Raw genomic sequence first — 16687 nt, 5'->3', positions numbered from 1 at the left:
ACAGTATGGATTCAGTGCAAGAACACCACACATTCACTACTGACATTCGAAATTAATCCTGATTTTCCTGATCAGAAGAAGCTTTACCATTTACCATGAGAGCATGTGACTTGCCCAGGGTCACCCAATGGATTTCATGGCTGAGCTGGAAATCAAACCCTGGTCTCCAGTGCCAGTTCAACACGCAAACCACTATGCCATGCTGGATTTCTACCACTTGTTATATGAACAACTAATTAATCAACCTACCTCAGTTTTCTGCCCTCCAGATTCCCGTTGTATTTCCCTTTAGCACATGAGAAATTATATGGGTAATCTAGAAGCACTGGATTTGGACAGTTGATTTATACTACTGTAACCATAGTGAGAATATATCAGTGTAAGACATTACTGCTAAATCTTACTCAGAATATGGCTTAAAATAATAGATGGGTGTAAATATGATTTAATGGTGCAACTACTGGACTGGTACTTGGGAGATCTGGGTTCTAACCCCATTGAGCCATGAAACTCACTGGGTAGCTTTGGGCTGTTCCTCCATTTCAGTTTGGCCTATCTGTTGTCCTGAGGATGAAGTGGGTAAGAGGAGAGACATGTCCACTGGTTGGATTTCCTTTGAGAAGAGGCAGGGTATTAATGTAGTAGATAAAAATAGTAATCTACTGAGGAACCTTTTTGTTTTTGTTATGGTATGCACATGAATTAGAAGAAAATACTTTTTATAACATAATATTTTAGAATGATGCTGGATTCAGTAAGCCACAATGCCTACCTGCCAAACACAATGATATGTGAACCCCTGATGTCTTGGTCAGAATTCTTCGGAACAATGGAAGAAAACTACAATCCATTTGATCATCAAATAGGTGGGTAATAAATGTTTCCTTAATAAGTTTCCACCATAGCAAATACCATTTAATGTTTTTAATTAGGATTAAAACTTTTGATTTGGCTTCATGGTTTTAATTTCTTAATCAAGTTGCCATTTCTTTGACTCTAATTCTTTTCTATATTCTTTATAACACCACCCAACAAACACGAATGTTTGCTTTTTTTCCATAACCATTTCCTTTCCCTTTGTTTGAACTGTACACAATTCTACTGAATTCTGCACATGCAGATCAAGCTATTCATATATCATCTTGGCTGTTTTGACAGATATTGAAGGACAATGATAATAGACCTTTTTGGCAGGAAACCTGAAACTAGCCACCACTCCCTACTAGATTTGCTACTGTATACAATGTACAGTAAGCACTGGCTATGCAAAGTGGGACCCATAGACTGGCCAGGTGAAAAATATGGAATATTTAGAAGTCTAATAATAGTTGATCAAGATGTGCAATTCTACTGTTGCTCCTAGTTTCAGTATGGGCTTAGAGACAATTGAACAACTTCTGTAATAATAATAATACGATTTATTTATATTCTGCCTTTTCCTTACGGAATCAATGTGGATTACAAAACAAAGGCATCAAAAATACAAAATACACCCCCATCAATAACATCATAGCAATATTATAACAAAAAAGTAATTATACAAAAAAAATACAGAGTACAAAATCCAAAATACATAGCACAATATATAGCACAATAATTTAAATGGCAATCCCCAGCACTTCACTGGCAGCAGAACAACTACCAATATCAAATTACATATGTTAAAATAACATGACATGACATAATAATCAAACATAACATAACAAGCAATATAACAATCCCCAACTCTCCCCCAAAAACAAAATAACAAATAAGTACAGATTACATGCTTAAAATAGTTATATTAACAATAATCTCCCTCTGCCTGTTGCCATCTCTCTCCATAGTTAATATACTACTAATAATTTTTTTTAAAAAAAAAAAAGTCCAGCCTAATGTCCACTATAGGCTGATGATGTTCTCTGGGCTGGTTCAGCCAGGTGGGCTCAGGTGTTTCTGTGCCAGTGGGATGATGGTCCTGGGCTTGGAGCCTACATTTTAAAGGTGCAGCTCTCCTGGCTTCTCTCTTCCCAGCTGTGCCAGTGGGCTGTAAGACAAGAAGGAAGATGATGTTCACATTCTATTCTATAAAGACTTAAATCAGTTTGCCTATAGATTAGCAGGAAGAAGTAGCCTTCTCTTCGCCACATTAGTTGGACCAGCCTAGAGCTTCTTCTCCTAATAACTCTCTGATCAAATTGCTGAAGCAGTTGGAATACATTTGAACCATTCCAGACACCAAATGCTTAAGTTACTTCTGTCTTAAAACCTTTTTGTGTTTGTTTTGTAGCCAGACATAAGGTACATTCTTGTTTAAATAAAAATATAACAAACTTAATTCTCTGGCAGTGTGTAATAAAGGGAATGATCCAGTAAGTCGGTTTCCTTTCCTCTGTATTGTAGTAAAAAGCTATGTTGTGGGGGCAAAAAACTGGTAAGAAACCAGCATTGGATCTACTTTCTTATATAATACGGTTATGTTTTATGTCCTGTCAACCTAACAACATGTAGTGGCAAAGCCTTGGCATATTGGTGGCATAAATCATACCAGATTTCTAAGAAAAGCTGCATCATTTTCCCATGAAACAACGATGACTGAATAGAGTTATGCAATGCTGATGAAAATTACTAAATTGACTTAATGCACTCCAAATACCTGGGTCCTAGGTTATTAGATGCCAACTGTGCAGGACCTTCATGCCACAACAATTCTGTAGAAGGTTTGGGTCTCACCTTTAAAGGCTTTCAGAATCTGCAGTATATATAGCCATTGGAGACTGCCTCTCCCTATAAGAGCCCAGACTCCAATTGCATAACTCAGGGAAGTCTCCTGTGTGAAGTATCCACAACACAGAAGGTGAGGAAATCTGTGACAAGGGCCAGAGCCTGACTGATGAGGTTCATAGCTTAACTTTCATTCAGTTTCTCATATAGGGTTTTGGATACCAGTTCCAAAACTGTGCACATTGGGCCCTTGTAGCCACTTGGATTTGGTTCTAGGATACACACACACCTATGCCAAAATCGATGGATGCAATGGCATAGTAAAATGGTGTCCCTTATATTATTCCAGACATCAAGGAATCCAATACAGCCTTTGGCCCCATACAGACAGGCCAAAATAAAGCTGCTTCGGGTCACTTTGGAGGTATGCTGTTTAAATGATGCATGCGTCATAAGAGTCCGGAAGCTGCGCCAAAGCTGTGCTCCTGTCCTTAGGACTGGATTGTGGCTTTGGCGCAGCTTCCGGACTCTTAGGACACATGCATAATTTAAACAGCAGATCTCCAAAGTGACCTGAAGGAGCTTTATTCTGGCCTGTCTGTATGGGGCCATAGAGACTGAGAAATATGCAGACGGCTCTTTCCCTTTTTCTAAGAGCATAAAGGAAAGATCAGACCATGTGTGATTGGTAACAAACTGGCATGAGGTTTGGTGCTTATGGGAAATCGAGACATTAATGGGGTCACATGTAAGGTTTTAGGGGGTCAAAACTAGCCCTCAAGACCATGTACATATTCTTTCCTTCTTTAACTGCCATGGCTCAATGCTGTGGAATTCTGGGATTTGTAATTTGTGAGATATTTAGCCTTCTCTGTCAGAGCCCTCTGATGCCACAAGAAACTACAAATTTCAGAATTCCAGAACATTGAGCCATGACAGTTAAAGTGATGTCAAACTGCTTTATTTCTGCATAGTTTTTGTTTCTTTCTTGTCCCTTTTAACTCCATAATTCTTCAAGTTTCAGGAGAAGGCTGTAAATGATTTTAATTCACATTTCTTAAAGATAGGCATGTTGCTTAATGGGTATATTTTTCAAATGTACACACTGGGCAGATCCAAACTAGGTGTATGTTACTCTTGCTATTGAACTGTCCTGTATTTCCTGTCTTCTTTTTCTTTAAAAAAGAATTGTTTCATAGTACTCATTCACATACATTCACTGAGACTATCACACCAAGGAAACACACACTTATATTAGTTCTGAACTAATTTGTTTCTCAAATATAAAGTGGGCATTGTTTTCTAGTAATGTGACGTCAATGTGTGGGCAATCTCCTCCCATATGAATGCCAGCATTAAAGCAGAGAATGAAGGGAAGATGGCAAGCTTACGGTAAAACAGTTGCCCCAGTGCTTCCATATAAAGGAAGAGGGTCGAGGCAGAGTTTCAGCCACACCATATTCAGAATCATAATTGCAATGTAGAGAAATTATAGTAATTAAAGTTATATAGAAGTTAAAACTGCAGTGAACCAAAATGCGGGTGGGGGGAATGAAATGGAAAAAGAAATACATGCATACATATGGAGAAAGAAAGGGAAGCTCAATAAAAGCTCACAAATGAGCCTGTTTTCCCACTATTCTGGTGCAATCCTGTTCAGACATCCAGCACATTCTGCACTAGAATTTGGATACACCAGCCTTCCAACAGAGTAAAATAACATAACTGTTCCTCCAGATCTTCCGGTAAGATCCAGAGCACTCCATTCTCACGCCACCACAACCATCTCAATGAATGTCCTGCTGGGCTGCTCAGAACATCTGCTACTGCTGTGGGTCACTCATTCCGCGGTCATAGCAAGGCATCTAGCCATGTCATTTTGATGGGCAGCTCGTTCTGAGCTCAGAATCATGCAATCCACAGCAGCTGTGGACACAGCAGGCGATTCAGTGGGACACCCATCCAGACAGTCATCACAGCATGGGAATGGTAGGCCTGGGCAATTGCAGGGCCAGGATACTCTGGACTGCCCCTGCAGTATCCTGGCCAGTGCAGACAAGGCCTAAGTCTATGAAAGCTTATGCTACAGCTTCTTTCACTCAGTAGTTCCAGAAGTGCTACAAGTTCCTTTTTATAGTGATATAGTAATAGCAACTTACAGAACTAATTTTCTGAGCCACTATTTTAAACTTCATTCAGTAATTCCTTTTTTATACCCTTCATCTTTCTAATCTAAATGTTTCAAGTTAGGATTTCCCATGTGTTTTCACTGTCTCTCTATTTCCAACCTTGTCTTTTCCACCTATCCTATTCTTGTCCTATCCACCTATCCTACTAGATCTGACTTTGATCATCTTATCTTCTTTCATAGCTTTATCCTCATAAAATTTATTTAATCCACTTTTAAATCCTTTTTGAAAGTTGACAGCCATCATACCTCAATTGTTTATGTAACAGCAAATCCTATAAATTTAACTGTGTACCAAGTACAAGAAGGCAGCCAGCAGTGTAGTGTTTGAATGTTAAACCTGACTCTAGGAGTCCAGGGTTAAAATTCCTGCTCAGCCATGGAAATCTACTGTGTGACCCTGGACAAGTTACACTTTCTCAGTCTCAGAAGAAGACACTTACAAGCCCTTTCTGAATAAACTGTGCCAAGAAAACCTCATGATGTGTCCCCCTTAGGATCACCATATATTAGAAACAAGTTAAAGGCACACAACAGCAACAAAAGCAGCGGCAAGTGCAACTGCTATACATTACTTTAACAATGACAGCAAACCATTTTGATGCTGACACTAAGATGGCTGTACCTGACTCTAACTGCATTCCATATGTGATGGATGACAATACCCACCGTTCCTACATGCCAGGTTCTGGTTGGGATGGTGGGCCCAGTAGTAGTTCAGCACATCCAGAGTGTGCTGAGATGGGAGATTCTGCCTAAACATTATTTGGTAGCTCACTGGTTGCATTCAGTTCAACTAATATTTTTGAATGTTTTGTTATCTTTAAAACACACACTCTCACATACACACACACAAACCTCATCCCTTGTTTTCTCATTCCATTGTGGCAGGTTGTGATTCCTCCTGGACAGCCATTCACCCAGAATACTGGACAAGACACAATGTATTTGAATGGCTACAGTTTTGCTGTGATCAGTACAAACTGGATGCCAACTGCATTTCTTTTTCTCATTTTAACATAAATGGGCAACAGCTGTGCTGCATGACACAGGAGGAGTTTTTGAATGCTGCAGGAGTTTGTGGTGAATACCTGTACTTCATCCTACAAAACATAAAGGCCCATGGTGAGTGTGCTAAAAGTTTCATCAAAATAACATTGTTTCATTCATTCACACTGTACATGTCCCTGGTGTACTTGTGCAAAGCGTTCAGCTGACAGTCACAGAAACTGACATGTACTGAATCATTTGCAAATACATGCAACACACAACCAGTAAAATAAGAAGATAAAAGCACAATGAAAATAGAATGAACATGGATATTTACACAGGGCCAAATATCTTTGCAAAATCAGGTCTAGTATTATGGACAGGAGGATAAAGCTGGGCCACAAATGGAGGGACCAACAAAAACACTTGGAAAATTCTAGTTTAAAATGTTTATTATAGGACGATAGTGGGGGCAAAAACTGAATGAATGAACGAACGAACGAATGAATGAACGAATGAATGAATGAATGAATGTAAACTCAAATGCCACAGTACTTACCCAGAAAATTAACTTTGGCAGACTATTTTCAACCAGGGTTCTAGATTTTTAAATGCAGTGGATATATAGAAGGTCTTGATACAAAACACATTTAATAAACACCTGAATGTTGGATATTTTTCCCCCTTCTATAGGTGTCTCCTTTTTTCAAGACAATGAAGATATAAAATCATCTGAAAATTACTGTAAGTAAACTTTTTAAATGGTGCATATTACTAAATAAGATATCCATAAGAAAAAGCAACCATACACAGCAGTGACTTTTACAGTACCTTGGTGATATTTAGGCTGTGGCTGTACAACAGTGGTTTTCCAGCTTTCATTCTCCAGATATCTTGAACTACATCTCCCAGAACCCCCACCAAGCAAGGTAAATGATCAGATGTTCTAGGAGATGAAGTCCTACATATCTGGAAGATCAAAGACTGAGGACCATTCCTTTACAATTACAGGTTTAACACCACATGTTTTGTTTTTTTTTTTTGGGGGGGGGGGGTCTTCTGTCCAGATCCAGCTAGCCTACCTTTAGAATTGCTCAGATGTAATAGCCAGTCCAGACACCAGATGGAGAGGATATCTTTTTGCATCCAGAGGAAAACCAGACTGGAAATAATCCAAAATTCTTACAAAACTCTCTAATTAAATCTCCAGTTAGAGGCATTAATATACCTGGATCTTTTATGAATAAGAACAACCATGTTATCAACCATCCAATCTTAGGGATGTTTGTCAAACTGATAACAGAGCAACCCAGAATGTGCAAGTGTTACTTTTTTGGACTAGAGCTGCCAAAATCTCACATCCAGCATGAAGATTCTGGGAGCTGTAGTCCACAAAAGGAACTTTGCTTTATGATGGTTCAGTGTATACAAACTTTGTTTCATGCACAAAATTGTTTAAAATATTGTATAAAATATGTGTCAGGCTATGTGTTTAAGGTGTGTACAAAAAATAAATCAATTTCATGTTTAGACTTGGATCTTATCTCCAAAATATCTCATTATGTATATACAAATATTCCAAAATCTGAAATTCAAACACTTCTGTTTGCAGCCATTTTGGGTAAGGGAGAGTGAATCTGTACATGCAATGTTAAATAGTGAGCACATAAAATGGATTTAATGTCATAGTAGGCAATTGTGCCTGCAATCTTCCTGTCAACTTTTTTTGTGTTCTTATGCCCTGTTTCAGTTAGCATCTATTTGACACAATAAGAAATCTGATGTTAGAAGCAGGACCTTCACAGCCATGGCCCTGAGGCTGTGACTTTATAGTGACCAATATTTTATAGCCTTTCCAGGGAAGGAGAGTGGGAAGGGAAAAGGGAGTCCTTTCTAAATCAGGCTCTGGGGATATTTTTACCCCTAGAGCACTTTTTCTAAATGCGTGGAACACTTTCTATTTTATCTTGTCTTGTTTATTTGTGAGCTTTATTTATTTGTTCTCTGTTTCTGTCAGCTACTCTGAACAAACACCAGAAATGATAATAAACGAAGAAATAAATGAAACCGTCCTTGCGTGCGATTTGTATGGCTTTGGTAACACACAAGTCTGACTCAGCCCAAAAACCCTGTGTAATTACCATTCCATTTTGCCAGGTTGTGTAAGTCAGCTAGTCAGACCTGTATGTTGACAAAATGGTTTTTCATGTGTGTGGAGTAAGACCCATTATACAAGGAAAGAAAAGTCTATGTCAAATTTAAGAGAGGGAAACAGAGATCATTGATTAACCAACCAGAGGAGCAAGCACACAGCACATTCCTCTTCCATGGGCTGCTCCCCTCCATGACAATGGATCCAAGGTTATACCATAGATAGAAGTAGTGTTTACAAATAGATATATTCAGGTCACTTTGTGTTTGCAGATTAATATGTTTTGATCATTCCAATCTAGACATTAGTGATTTTAAAAAAAAAAACCTTTATTGTGTTGCTGCAGGCAGTTCAGCAAGCAGTCCAACTTGTTGGTTAATCATTCACTTTAGTTTATCTTGATGGTAAAGTTGGATCTTAATTCTGAGATAAATTTCATACTCATAGTGATTCAGTGTTGCATGGAATTTCATTGGGTGAACACGCTGACTCCTTTAAACCACATTATCACCAGACCTTGAAATCTATCCATATTTATTTATGTCAATTAAAACAAATCTTTTCCAGATAATGATAAGGCATGTTTGAGAACAGGCAGCATCAAGAGTCAAGAATTTCAAAGCCACAATAGAACAAGTAGGTATACTCCTGCCATCTAAAGAGTGTGCATGGAAATGTCATAGGAATTGTGCCTCTGTTTCGAATATGTCACCAAACAACCAGTTATCTTGTTTACTCTCCAAATTTAGCATTTTTTAACTTATGAAAACAAGTTTCTGTTCCTCATTGTTTTCTCCTGGATCATGCAAGTTTCTTCATTCTATCAGTCCAGTAGTACACAGATACCAGATGATATTCAAAAAGAATGAATGCTGAAGATCGCTGTTGCAGAAATATCAAAGAAAAAAAACCCCTAGGCAAAGACTGTCCAGCCAATGGACTGAAAAATGAGATATCTCTAACTTGGTTTTTAATGTGTTGTTGTTGTTGTTGCTGCTGCTGCTGTGTGCCTTCAAGTCATTTCTGACTTAAGGCAACCCTAAGGCAAACCTATCATAGGGTTTTCTGAGGCTGAGAGTGTGACACTAACCCAAGGTCACCAAATGGGTTTCCCTGGACAAGTGGGAAATTGGACTTTGGCCTCCAGAGTCCTAGCCCAACACCCCAACCACTACAGGTGTTTAACAGCGACATGATGGGTACAAATCAACAGAAGAAGCCTTTGCTGTCTTTGTAATTCATTACCTGGAAAAGCTTCAGGTGCTGAATTTATTTTTGCCACAAGGGCTCATGTCTTCTTCTTTTTAAAAATGGTGACTATCATTGAACTGTCAGAAAAAAGGTGAAGAAAAAGAACACCATGCAGCATTTAAGAAGATGAACAAATTCATAATTGAATAGACAGGGTGCATATACACTGTAAAAATAATGGAGTTTGACACCTCTTTAGGTGTTGTAGCTCCATCCAACAGAATCCTGAAATTTGTAGTTTTACAAGGTCTTTAGCCTTCTCTGCCAAAGAGTTCTGGTCCTTCAACAAACTGCACACCCCAGGATTCTATAAGATGGAGCCATGGCAGTTACAGTGGTGTCAAACTGCATTGTTTCTAGAGTGTAAATGCACCCTAAGAGAGTCAAAGGAAAGTTTGCTGAGCTTCTGAATACAGAAGAATGAACAGTGCATAGATAGATATTCTATTTATTGTGTGGTTGTAACCCACCAAAAACAAAAAGGAATGGCATAACAATGGCAACTAGAAGACCTAAAGAAGGACCATTGCTGAATATATTTCACTATATGAGTACTGTATATTACTCCCCTGCCTCTTCATATTAAAATCTCAGAAGGTGCCCCTGAATTTTATACTCATTCATGTCAGACTCCAAAGTCTGTGTCAGACTGGCACCATCTGCCAGTCAGCACGTAACAATACTCATTTGCTTCCTGCAATCCCTAACCTGCAGGAACTCAGAAAGAATGACTCAAGCACACTCATCATTCATCCACTCTTGTAACCTGTTTGTCTATCAGCCTCATGTTAATTTCTGCAGGGGATGTTTCAAAACTCAAGCCTTTCTGAAAATCAAGCTTTGTGCTATGACTGATTTGTCATATATAAAATGATATATTGCACGCACACAAAGTAAATTATAGTATTGAATTCTGACGTGCTTGTAGCTAAAATAAGCCCTAAAATAGGGCTCCTGAAATAAGATAAATTATTATCATTATTATTATTATTTACCCACCTCCCCATGGATTGAGGCAGGGAACAAGAACAATTAACAGACAGACAACATCAGTTAAAATACATCAGTTAAAAGACACAACTATTTAAAAGGACAAATAAAATGTACAATGATCAGATTACAATCCACATTTTAAATTTATAATTTAAAATCATCAGGGTAAACTGCTGGAAGAAACTTTCATCAAGTCAACTTCAACTTATAACAAATATATGAATGAGAGACCACTAGAAATAACTATTTTCTGTTTTATGGGAGAAGAATTTGGACATTATGTCAGATGACGATAACAATATTGAACAAGATGAAACATGATAATACAGTTGTGGAATAACTACTCTTGAGGTCAAAAAAGCTGAAGGAACATATCCTTAAACCCATAAACAACTGGTATCTCTCTAGATCTGGGAACCCTACATTGCAAAATTTAAAATGTTTCCAAAAAATGCTGAAGGCAGTGCTCTGGTAGGAACACATGTGTCCACACATTGCGATCTTACCCCCATCTCCAGTGATTTTTTTTTTAAAAAATAAAAGATTAAAAAGATTAAAACCATTCAAACAACCAAACTATCCTCAAGATTGGGTCTCCCATTTCTGTTGACTGCCTCTAAGAAGCCTGTATTGCACAAAGAATCAATCTGTTATTCTTGTTTGGCTGCCAGGCTGGAGACTGAAGTGAAATGGAAAAGTAGCAATGACCTTTTCCAGTGGAAAAGTAGATTATGACATACTGTACTTATGAAAAAGCTTGAAGTACATGTTTGTTATTTTAGAAACAACCAAAGACATTGTGATACATTTTCTGATGTTTGGCATCTATTCATTTTCTTATGTAAATGACAATGCTGATTATCCAATTCCCATATCCCATACCAACTTACAGTATGATATGTTGGTTGAAGATCCACAAATCCTCTGAACAACCGTCCATGCCCTTTTTAAATGTTATTTTTTTCCCTTGATGATACATGTCATTGTAAGCTTAGCAACTACGTACTAAGATGATATTTCCCTCCTGAACTTTATTATTGTCCCTGTTAATAATTGCTTAATATACTGTCAGAAAGAGAATATACAGAGAAATCCTAGCCCATTTTGGACAGCCTTGTAGCATGCTGGTTTTCATGTTGTCTTGCTCCCCAAATGGCATTTTCAAAAGCTTGATAACTTGCTAATGAAAGGAGTTTCTAACTTTGGAAATTTATTAATGTGTTTCTTCTTATTCTTGGAGGCCTACAGAGCTCTCATTTATGGGAATTTGTAAGAGACCTCCTCCTGTCTCCTGAAGAGAACTGTGGTATCCTTGAATGGGAAGACAGAGACCAGGGAATCTTTCGTGTCATTAAATCTGATGCACTAGCAAAGATGTGGGGGCAGAGGAAGAAAAATGACAGAATGACCTATGAAAAACTAAGCAGAGCGCTCCGGTAAGTTAATACTTAGCACAGTGTTGCACAAGATAACCAATTTCTAACAGTTTAACTGGTTCTAAAACTGTTTATACTACATAACACAAAGATCACAAAATGGAGTTACGGCTTTTGGTTAGACATCATGAGGCCATATCTATCGGTGGAGTAAGCAATCAGAATTATACATTAGTCAACAGATTATTTGCCAGTTTACCCATGAATATAATGCTCAGTGTGTCTCCCTTGTCATTTGCTTTAGCAAAAATGCTAGATTCTCCCTCTGAACTGTTCTATCAGAAAAAGAAATTCATTTCCAGAAATGCATTGTTCCCCCTACCCTGTTTTTTTTATGGGGGAGCAATGTTTCATGAAAACAGGGAATTTTTAAAGCTCTTACAAGGTTACTGTGGCTTTGAACAGTGCGTGTGCAAGCATCTCCCTTTTTCCTTTCTCAGGGAAAAGATGTTATGATGATTGCTATGTAGGGGTGAAGCTGATGGGTGATTAGAAGTGACCTCCAGCCGCTCCAGCCATGATCGCCCCCCCATAAGCCCCATAGGGGGCTGGATGGCCTGTTCCTGAAGCAGGCCACCACTGTAATCCAAAATGAGCAGCCAGCAAGGATCTTTTTTTGCTTCAGAGCAGCTGATGGCCACTTCAGGGGCATGCGTCATCTCCACACCCCACCTCCAAAGTGGCCGGAAGCCACTCTATTTGCCCCATCTGTTTTGGGCCATACACACATAATATAATACATGCTAAAGATGTTTCTGAGTCCAACTTAAATTTTGTTGTTGCAGGTATTATTACAAAACTGGAATTTTGGAACGAGTGGACAGGCGGTTAGTGTACAAGTTTGGGAAGAATGCACATGGATGGCAAGACAGCAAATTATGAAATATTGTTTACTTCAGACTCATTTTCCAATATGCAACATGAAGTCTCTGGTCACAGTAGAGGGATCTTGTCTGCAGAACATCCCTAGACTAAGACGTAGCCACCTCTTCAAAATAAGTGTATAAATTAACATCAATAGACTTTCTGGGTGGGAGAATTCAGTATTCTCTGTTTCTGGATTTTACATTCTTCAATAAGTACCATCACCTGCACAGCAATTATTAAAATGGTAGACTACTCCATTGGTCATTCTCATAGCTTGAAGTTATGTATGTAGCAATCCCACAATGCGAAGAATGGCAGTTTGCCATTAACATTAAATCATATAATTTTATCATTGATTTGAAGTTCTATGGGATATTGAAAAGTGTGTTCTTGGATGCTGAACCATATTTGCCATTTGGACATGCAGGCATATCCTGGTTTCCTGTAAGCAATTTTTTCTTTTCTCTATATCCTCCTAACTGGATATTCTAGCATGTCTAAAAGTAATTTCACACTTTGTGCAGCAACTGTGTTTGCCATAACTATTCTGTTATTACATCAGTGCTTCTTGTGGTATGCATATGAAGTTCATATATTCCAAAGAAATATGGTTCATTGGTCTGCCAAAAGAATATTCCACAGCTAGGCAGGGATTTAATGCAGGGGAAGCCATGATGACCATTAGACCAAATCCAAACTCCAAAATATCTTATAGTTTAGCTAGGGATTTGCAACTACCTCTCACATGTTATGAGTTTATTGGCAGAAAGGAAATAGCAGCAAAGTAGCTACAACAAACACAGTAGCACAATTGCTCAGTAGCCATTATTTTTGGTAATGAAAATGATCTTTTCAAAATAAAGAACACAAAAAATCATAAACCAAAATCAAAGTTTTTCACAATGACCTATGACCTATGACTTGAAAGATTCAAAGATTTGAAAGCAACTTATGAGCATCATTTCAATCTATGTTTGAGACTGTGCTCTTATATTTACAGTGCTGTACCCAGTAACTAGGAATTAAACTCAATAGGGCTTGCTTCTGAACATAAATGTATAAAAAGGCACTGTAAGTTTATCAGTGTTTATTATCACCTTTTATTCACTTGTGATGCTCCCATAACTATTTGCACTTTAGTGCAAGTCTTTAGTGCTTGTTCAAACTGGTTCTATTCAGTCCAAAAGTATCTGACCTCATCATGTCCTCTTATATTCAGTTTGGTGGAATGAGTGAAATATACTTAAGTGGGAGTGGCAAAATATTTCAAATAAACTCTATTTTAAAAGGGATCGTTTATTTTACATATACCCACACCCTATTGTTTTGTGGTGGGTAAAATACGTCTCATAGGATGCATGTAGCGGCCCACCAATTTTTCATTTTTATTTTTATCCCTGACTCTTTCCTAATACTCTTGTGCCCTCACCTCTAAATTTGTTATTTTCACAACCAACCACCCCATCCTACCCTCTCCCCCCCCCCCCAAAAAAAAAAAATTCTGCTGTTAGCTAGAGTGGCAGATCACATATAACTACCTCCTGAATATGGCTGAAATCCTAAGAAGTCAAAAACAGAAGTAGACTTCTAGTCCCTTCCGAATGCTATTTTGGGGCAATTTTCAGCTAAAAATGAGACACTTCAGCCTGCCATAGGTCTCTGGCTGTGAAAATTGTCATTTGCCTCTCCAGTAGTTGTCCACATTTATACAAAACATCTCTTTGTGAATTCAAAATATTGTATTTTAGTGGGTAGGTGGGATATTTTTTAATCAAAAAGACTTTTCTATTTATATATTGGTGACACATTTGTAGGACTCTGGTGGAATGAGCAAGAAACATAAATCCAATTGCCAGAAAGTGTATCCTACTGAACTCAGTAATACCTGCTTCTGAGTATACCTATATTTAGCTGAATACAAGAATGACACTGAAGGTCTATGAGCAGTAGTTGTCCCCCTTCCTGCCCTAAATTAAAGCAATATATTTGTACTATTTCTTAACAGAAATTAAGTTTTTTGAATTCGTTCGCATTACTTCTACCTCAGATGGTGCTTAAACAGGTTTTATTACATCTTAACTCATTTTTAAAGTAAATGTGGCAGGTCTCACCTTTTTCATTACTTCTATCCCTGGTGCATCCTAAACATATTAGATGAAAGTAAGATACATAAACCCATTTCATAGACTCTTAAAAATCAAACATATATATTTTGAATTGTCCAGTTTGTTTTCATTAACAAGACTCTGGCAGAGAATAAATTCTTTTTAGTAAAGAGATTCTGTCAGGAGTCAGGACTCAATGTCAGCAGCATGTATATATCTACGGAAATCTTTCTTTTGAACTTACTGAAATAGAATTAGTTTTTATTTGAAGAGTTAAACACTGGTGTGCTGGGGAAGCTTTTTGCTGGGTGCCAATTCATGGTCCTTGCACTTTGTTTTTTAATAACGACATTTCCTACTATACCTGGCCAAATTACCAGTGAACTCTAGCTTATGCAATGGTAGGCTACCCTGTGCCAAAAAGGCTGCATCTGGAGTTAATTCATACGAGTTCTCCCTATGCCCTTCTGGCAGGTGTCTCTGGCCTTCCTCCACTGAGCTGTTTATTTTTAATTCCAGATATGACTGTGCCAGCTAGCAACTCAAGACAGTTGCATGGCTTGTATTGGCAGACACAGGATCTAGCTTTTGATATACAGTACCTACCACTGGATCTGGGGTGTATGTGTGGGTGCGTTATATTTTTGGACTGCATCTTTTTTAGTCTCCCAGCCAGCATAGGCACTATTCATGCTAGTGGGAGATTCTGGGAACTGCAATCCAAACACGTAATTTTTCAGAGTTCTAGTTGCACAATTGTAAACTTTTCAAAAGCAGCATTTCTGGTTGCAGTGAATGCAATAGATCATGCAGTGATACTTAAATGCAGCTAAACAATAGGCTTGCAGCTCCACATACAATCTTGGTCAAGTTGATAGGCCTGACTCCATTCACTGACCAGGGCCCCTGGCTTTTAAAAAAACCCACTCATCATTCACCAGTTCCCAATCCATATGCTACACTGCATAGGTGGAGTCTTTTAAAAATAATTTGTAATTCAGGATACTGCAATTCAAAGACAAGATGCATCAAAATTATTTCCTGGATTCTGGGCCCAAGTGTTATCTAATTTAACTTACAATAAAGTAGCTATGTGTCCACCTTTACAGAGGACTATCTTGCCTTTGAAAAAATGCTAAGAGGACTATGCTCTGTTTGAAGGGCTGTATAGTCCCATTTTCCTTTAAAGATAATAAATCATAAGGAAGGTGCCTCAGAGTTGTTTATCAACAGTCAGAATATAGACAGCAGACTGAGAAAATGAACATTTGGTCACAGTCTTCCTCAAAAGGTTGAGATGTATGGTATTTCTATTTAAATTATAATGATTATTTCTAATTTTGCAGCTTTACCTATAAATTACTATATATAGCTCTACATCTTCTTTCCCCCTCTTTTTGATGTAGAGCTATATATAGTAATTTATAGGTAAAGCTGCAAAATTAGAAATAATCATTATAATTTAAATCTTCTTTCCCCCTCTTTTTGATGCTGTGATGATGTGACTTTTTTGTTGATGCATGTGGCTGTCCTAACTACAAACTATAGGAGAAGTGCTGATCCATTATGTTCAGGCATGTTTGGTTTGCAATGTATTCTCCTGGTGCTCTGTTTGTTTTTAAAGACAACTTTGCCCTCTTGGAATTGACTGAAATTGCACTAGTATTTTCTGAAACAGCACAGTCTTTTCATTTATTCTATGTAACAAACAGTTTACCACATGAAATGCAAGAGGTCTTTTTTCATCATGAACTGTGAACAGTCTGCATTTTTCTGAAGGAACAAAGAAGGACAGATTCTATAGAAAATTATTATGTAGAATGGGTGTGATGTTTTATTATGTATGCTTGCTAACAATATGAATTCATGTACATTTTATTTTATTTTTTGATGCTCTGTACTTTGTAAACAATATATATATATAAAATATTTAATTATCAGCTGTGTGTCGTACTTTGATTACTTCACAATTCATGTCAGAGAGCTAGAGAGCTATTTTATT

The 16687-nt window shown here is 37.8% G+C and overlaps 1 protein-coding gene across 3 annotated transcripts; it reads left to right on the top strand.

The window, feature by feature from the left end:
- The first annotated feature begins 739 nt into the window (after positions 1–739).
- LOC149314581 (ETS-related transcription factor Elf-5-like) lies at positions 740–12595 on the top strand. Of its 3 annotated transcripts, XM_089523495.1 has the most exons (6): positions 740–866; positions 5783–6016; positions 6575–6625; positions 8601–8669; positions 11518–11713; positions 12499–12595. In XM_089523495.1, the coding sequence occupies exons 1-6, from the start codon at positions 740–742 to the stop codon at positions 12593–12595; spliced, it is 774 nt and encodes a 257-aa protein (XP_089379621.1). The 3 variants fall into 3 exon arrangements, with proteins under 3 accessions (XP_089379621.1, XP_089379622.1, XP_089379623.1); XM_089523496.1 differs by lacking the exon at positions 5783–6016; XM_089523497.1 differs by lacking the exons at positions 5783–6016; positions 6575–6625 and having other exon boundaries at positions 743–866.
- The last annotated feature ends 4092 nt before the right edge of the window (positions 12596–16687 follow it).

Source organism: Sceloporus occidentalis, unplaced genomic scaffold (genome assembly GCF_023333645.1).
Source record: "Sceloporus occidentalis isolate IW3139 unplaced genomic scaffold, rSceOcc1.0.p SCAF_4, whole genome shotgun sequence".
Classification (NCBI taxonomy): domain Eukaryota; kingdom Metazoa; phylum Chordata; class Lepidosauria; order Squamata; family Phrynosomatidae; genus Sceloporus; species Sceloporus occidentalis.
The sequence above is the reverse complement of the archived record's forward strand: the minus strand, read 5'-3'. Positions and strand labels throughout refer to the sequence as shown.

Excerpts from the sequence above, each read along its gene's own strand:
- LOC149314581 (XM_089523495.1), top strand. The coding sequence starts at position 740 with ATGATGCTGGATTCAGTAAGCCACAATGCCTACCTGCCAAACACAATG. Across the intron at positions 6,017-6,574 it reads ACAAAACATAAAGGCCCATG|GTGTCTCCTTTTTTCAAGAC; the intron begins GTGAGTGTGCTA and ends CCCCTTCTATAG. Across the intron at positions 6,626-8,600 it reads AAAATCATCTGAAAATTACT|ATAATGATAAGGCATGTTTG; the intron begins GTAAGTAAACTT and ends AATCTTTTCCAG.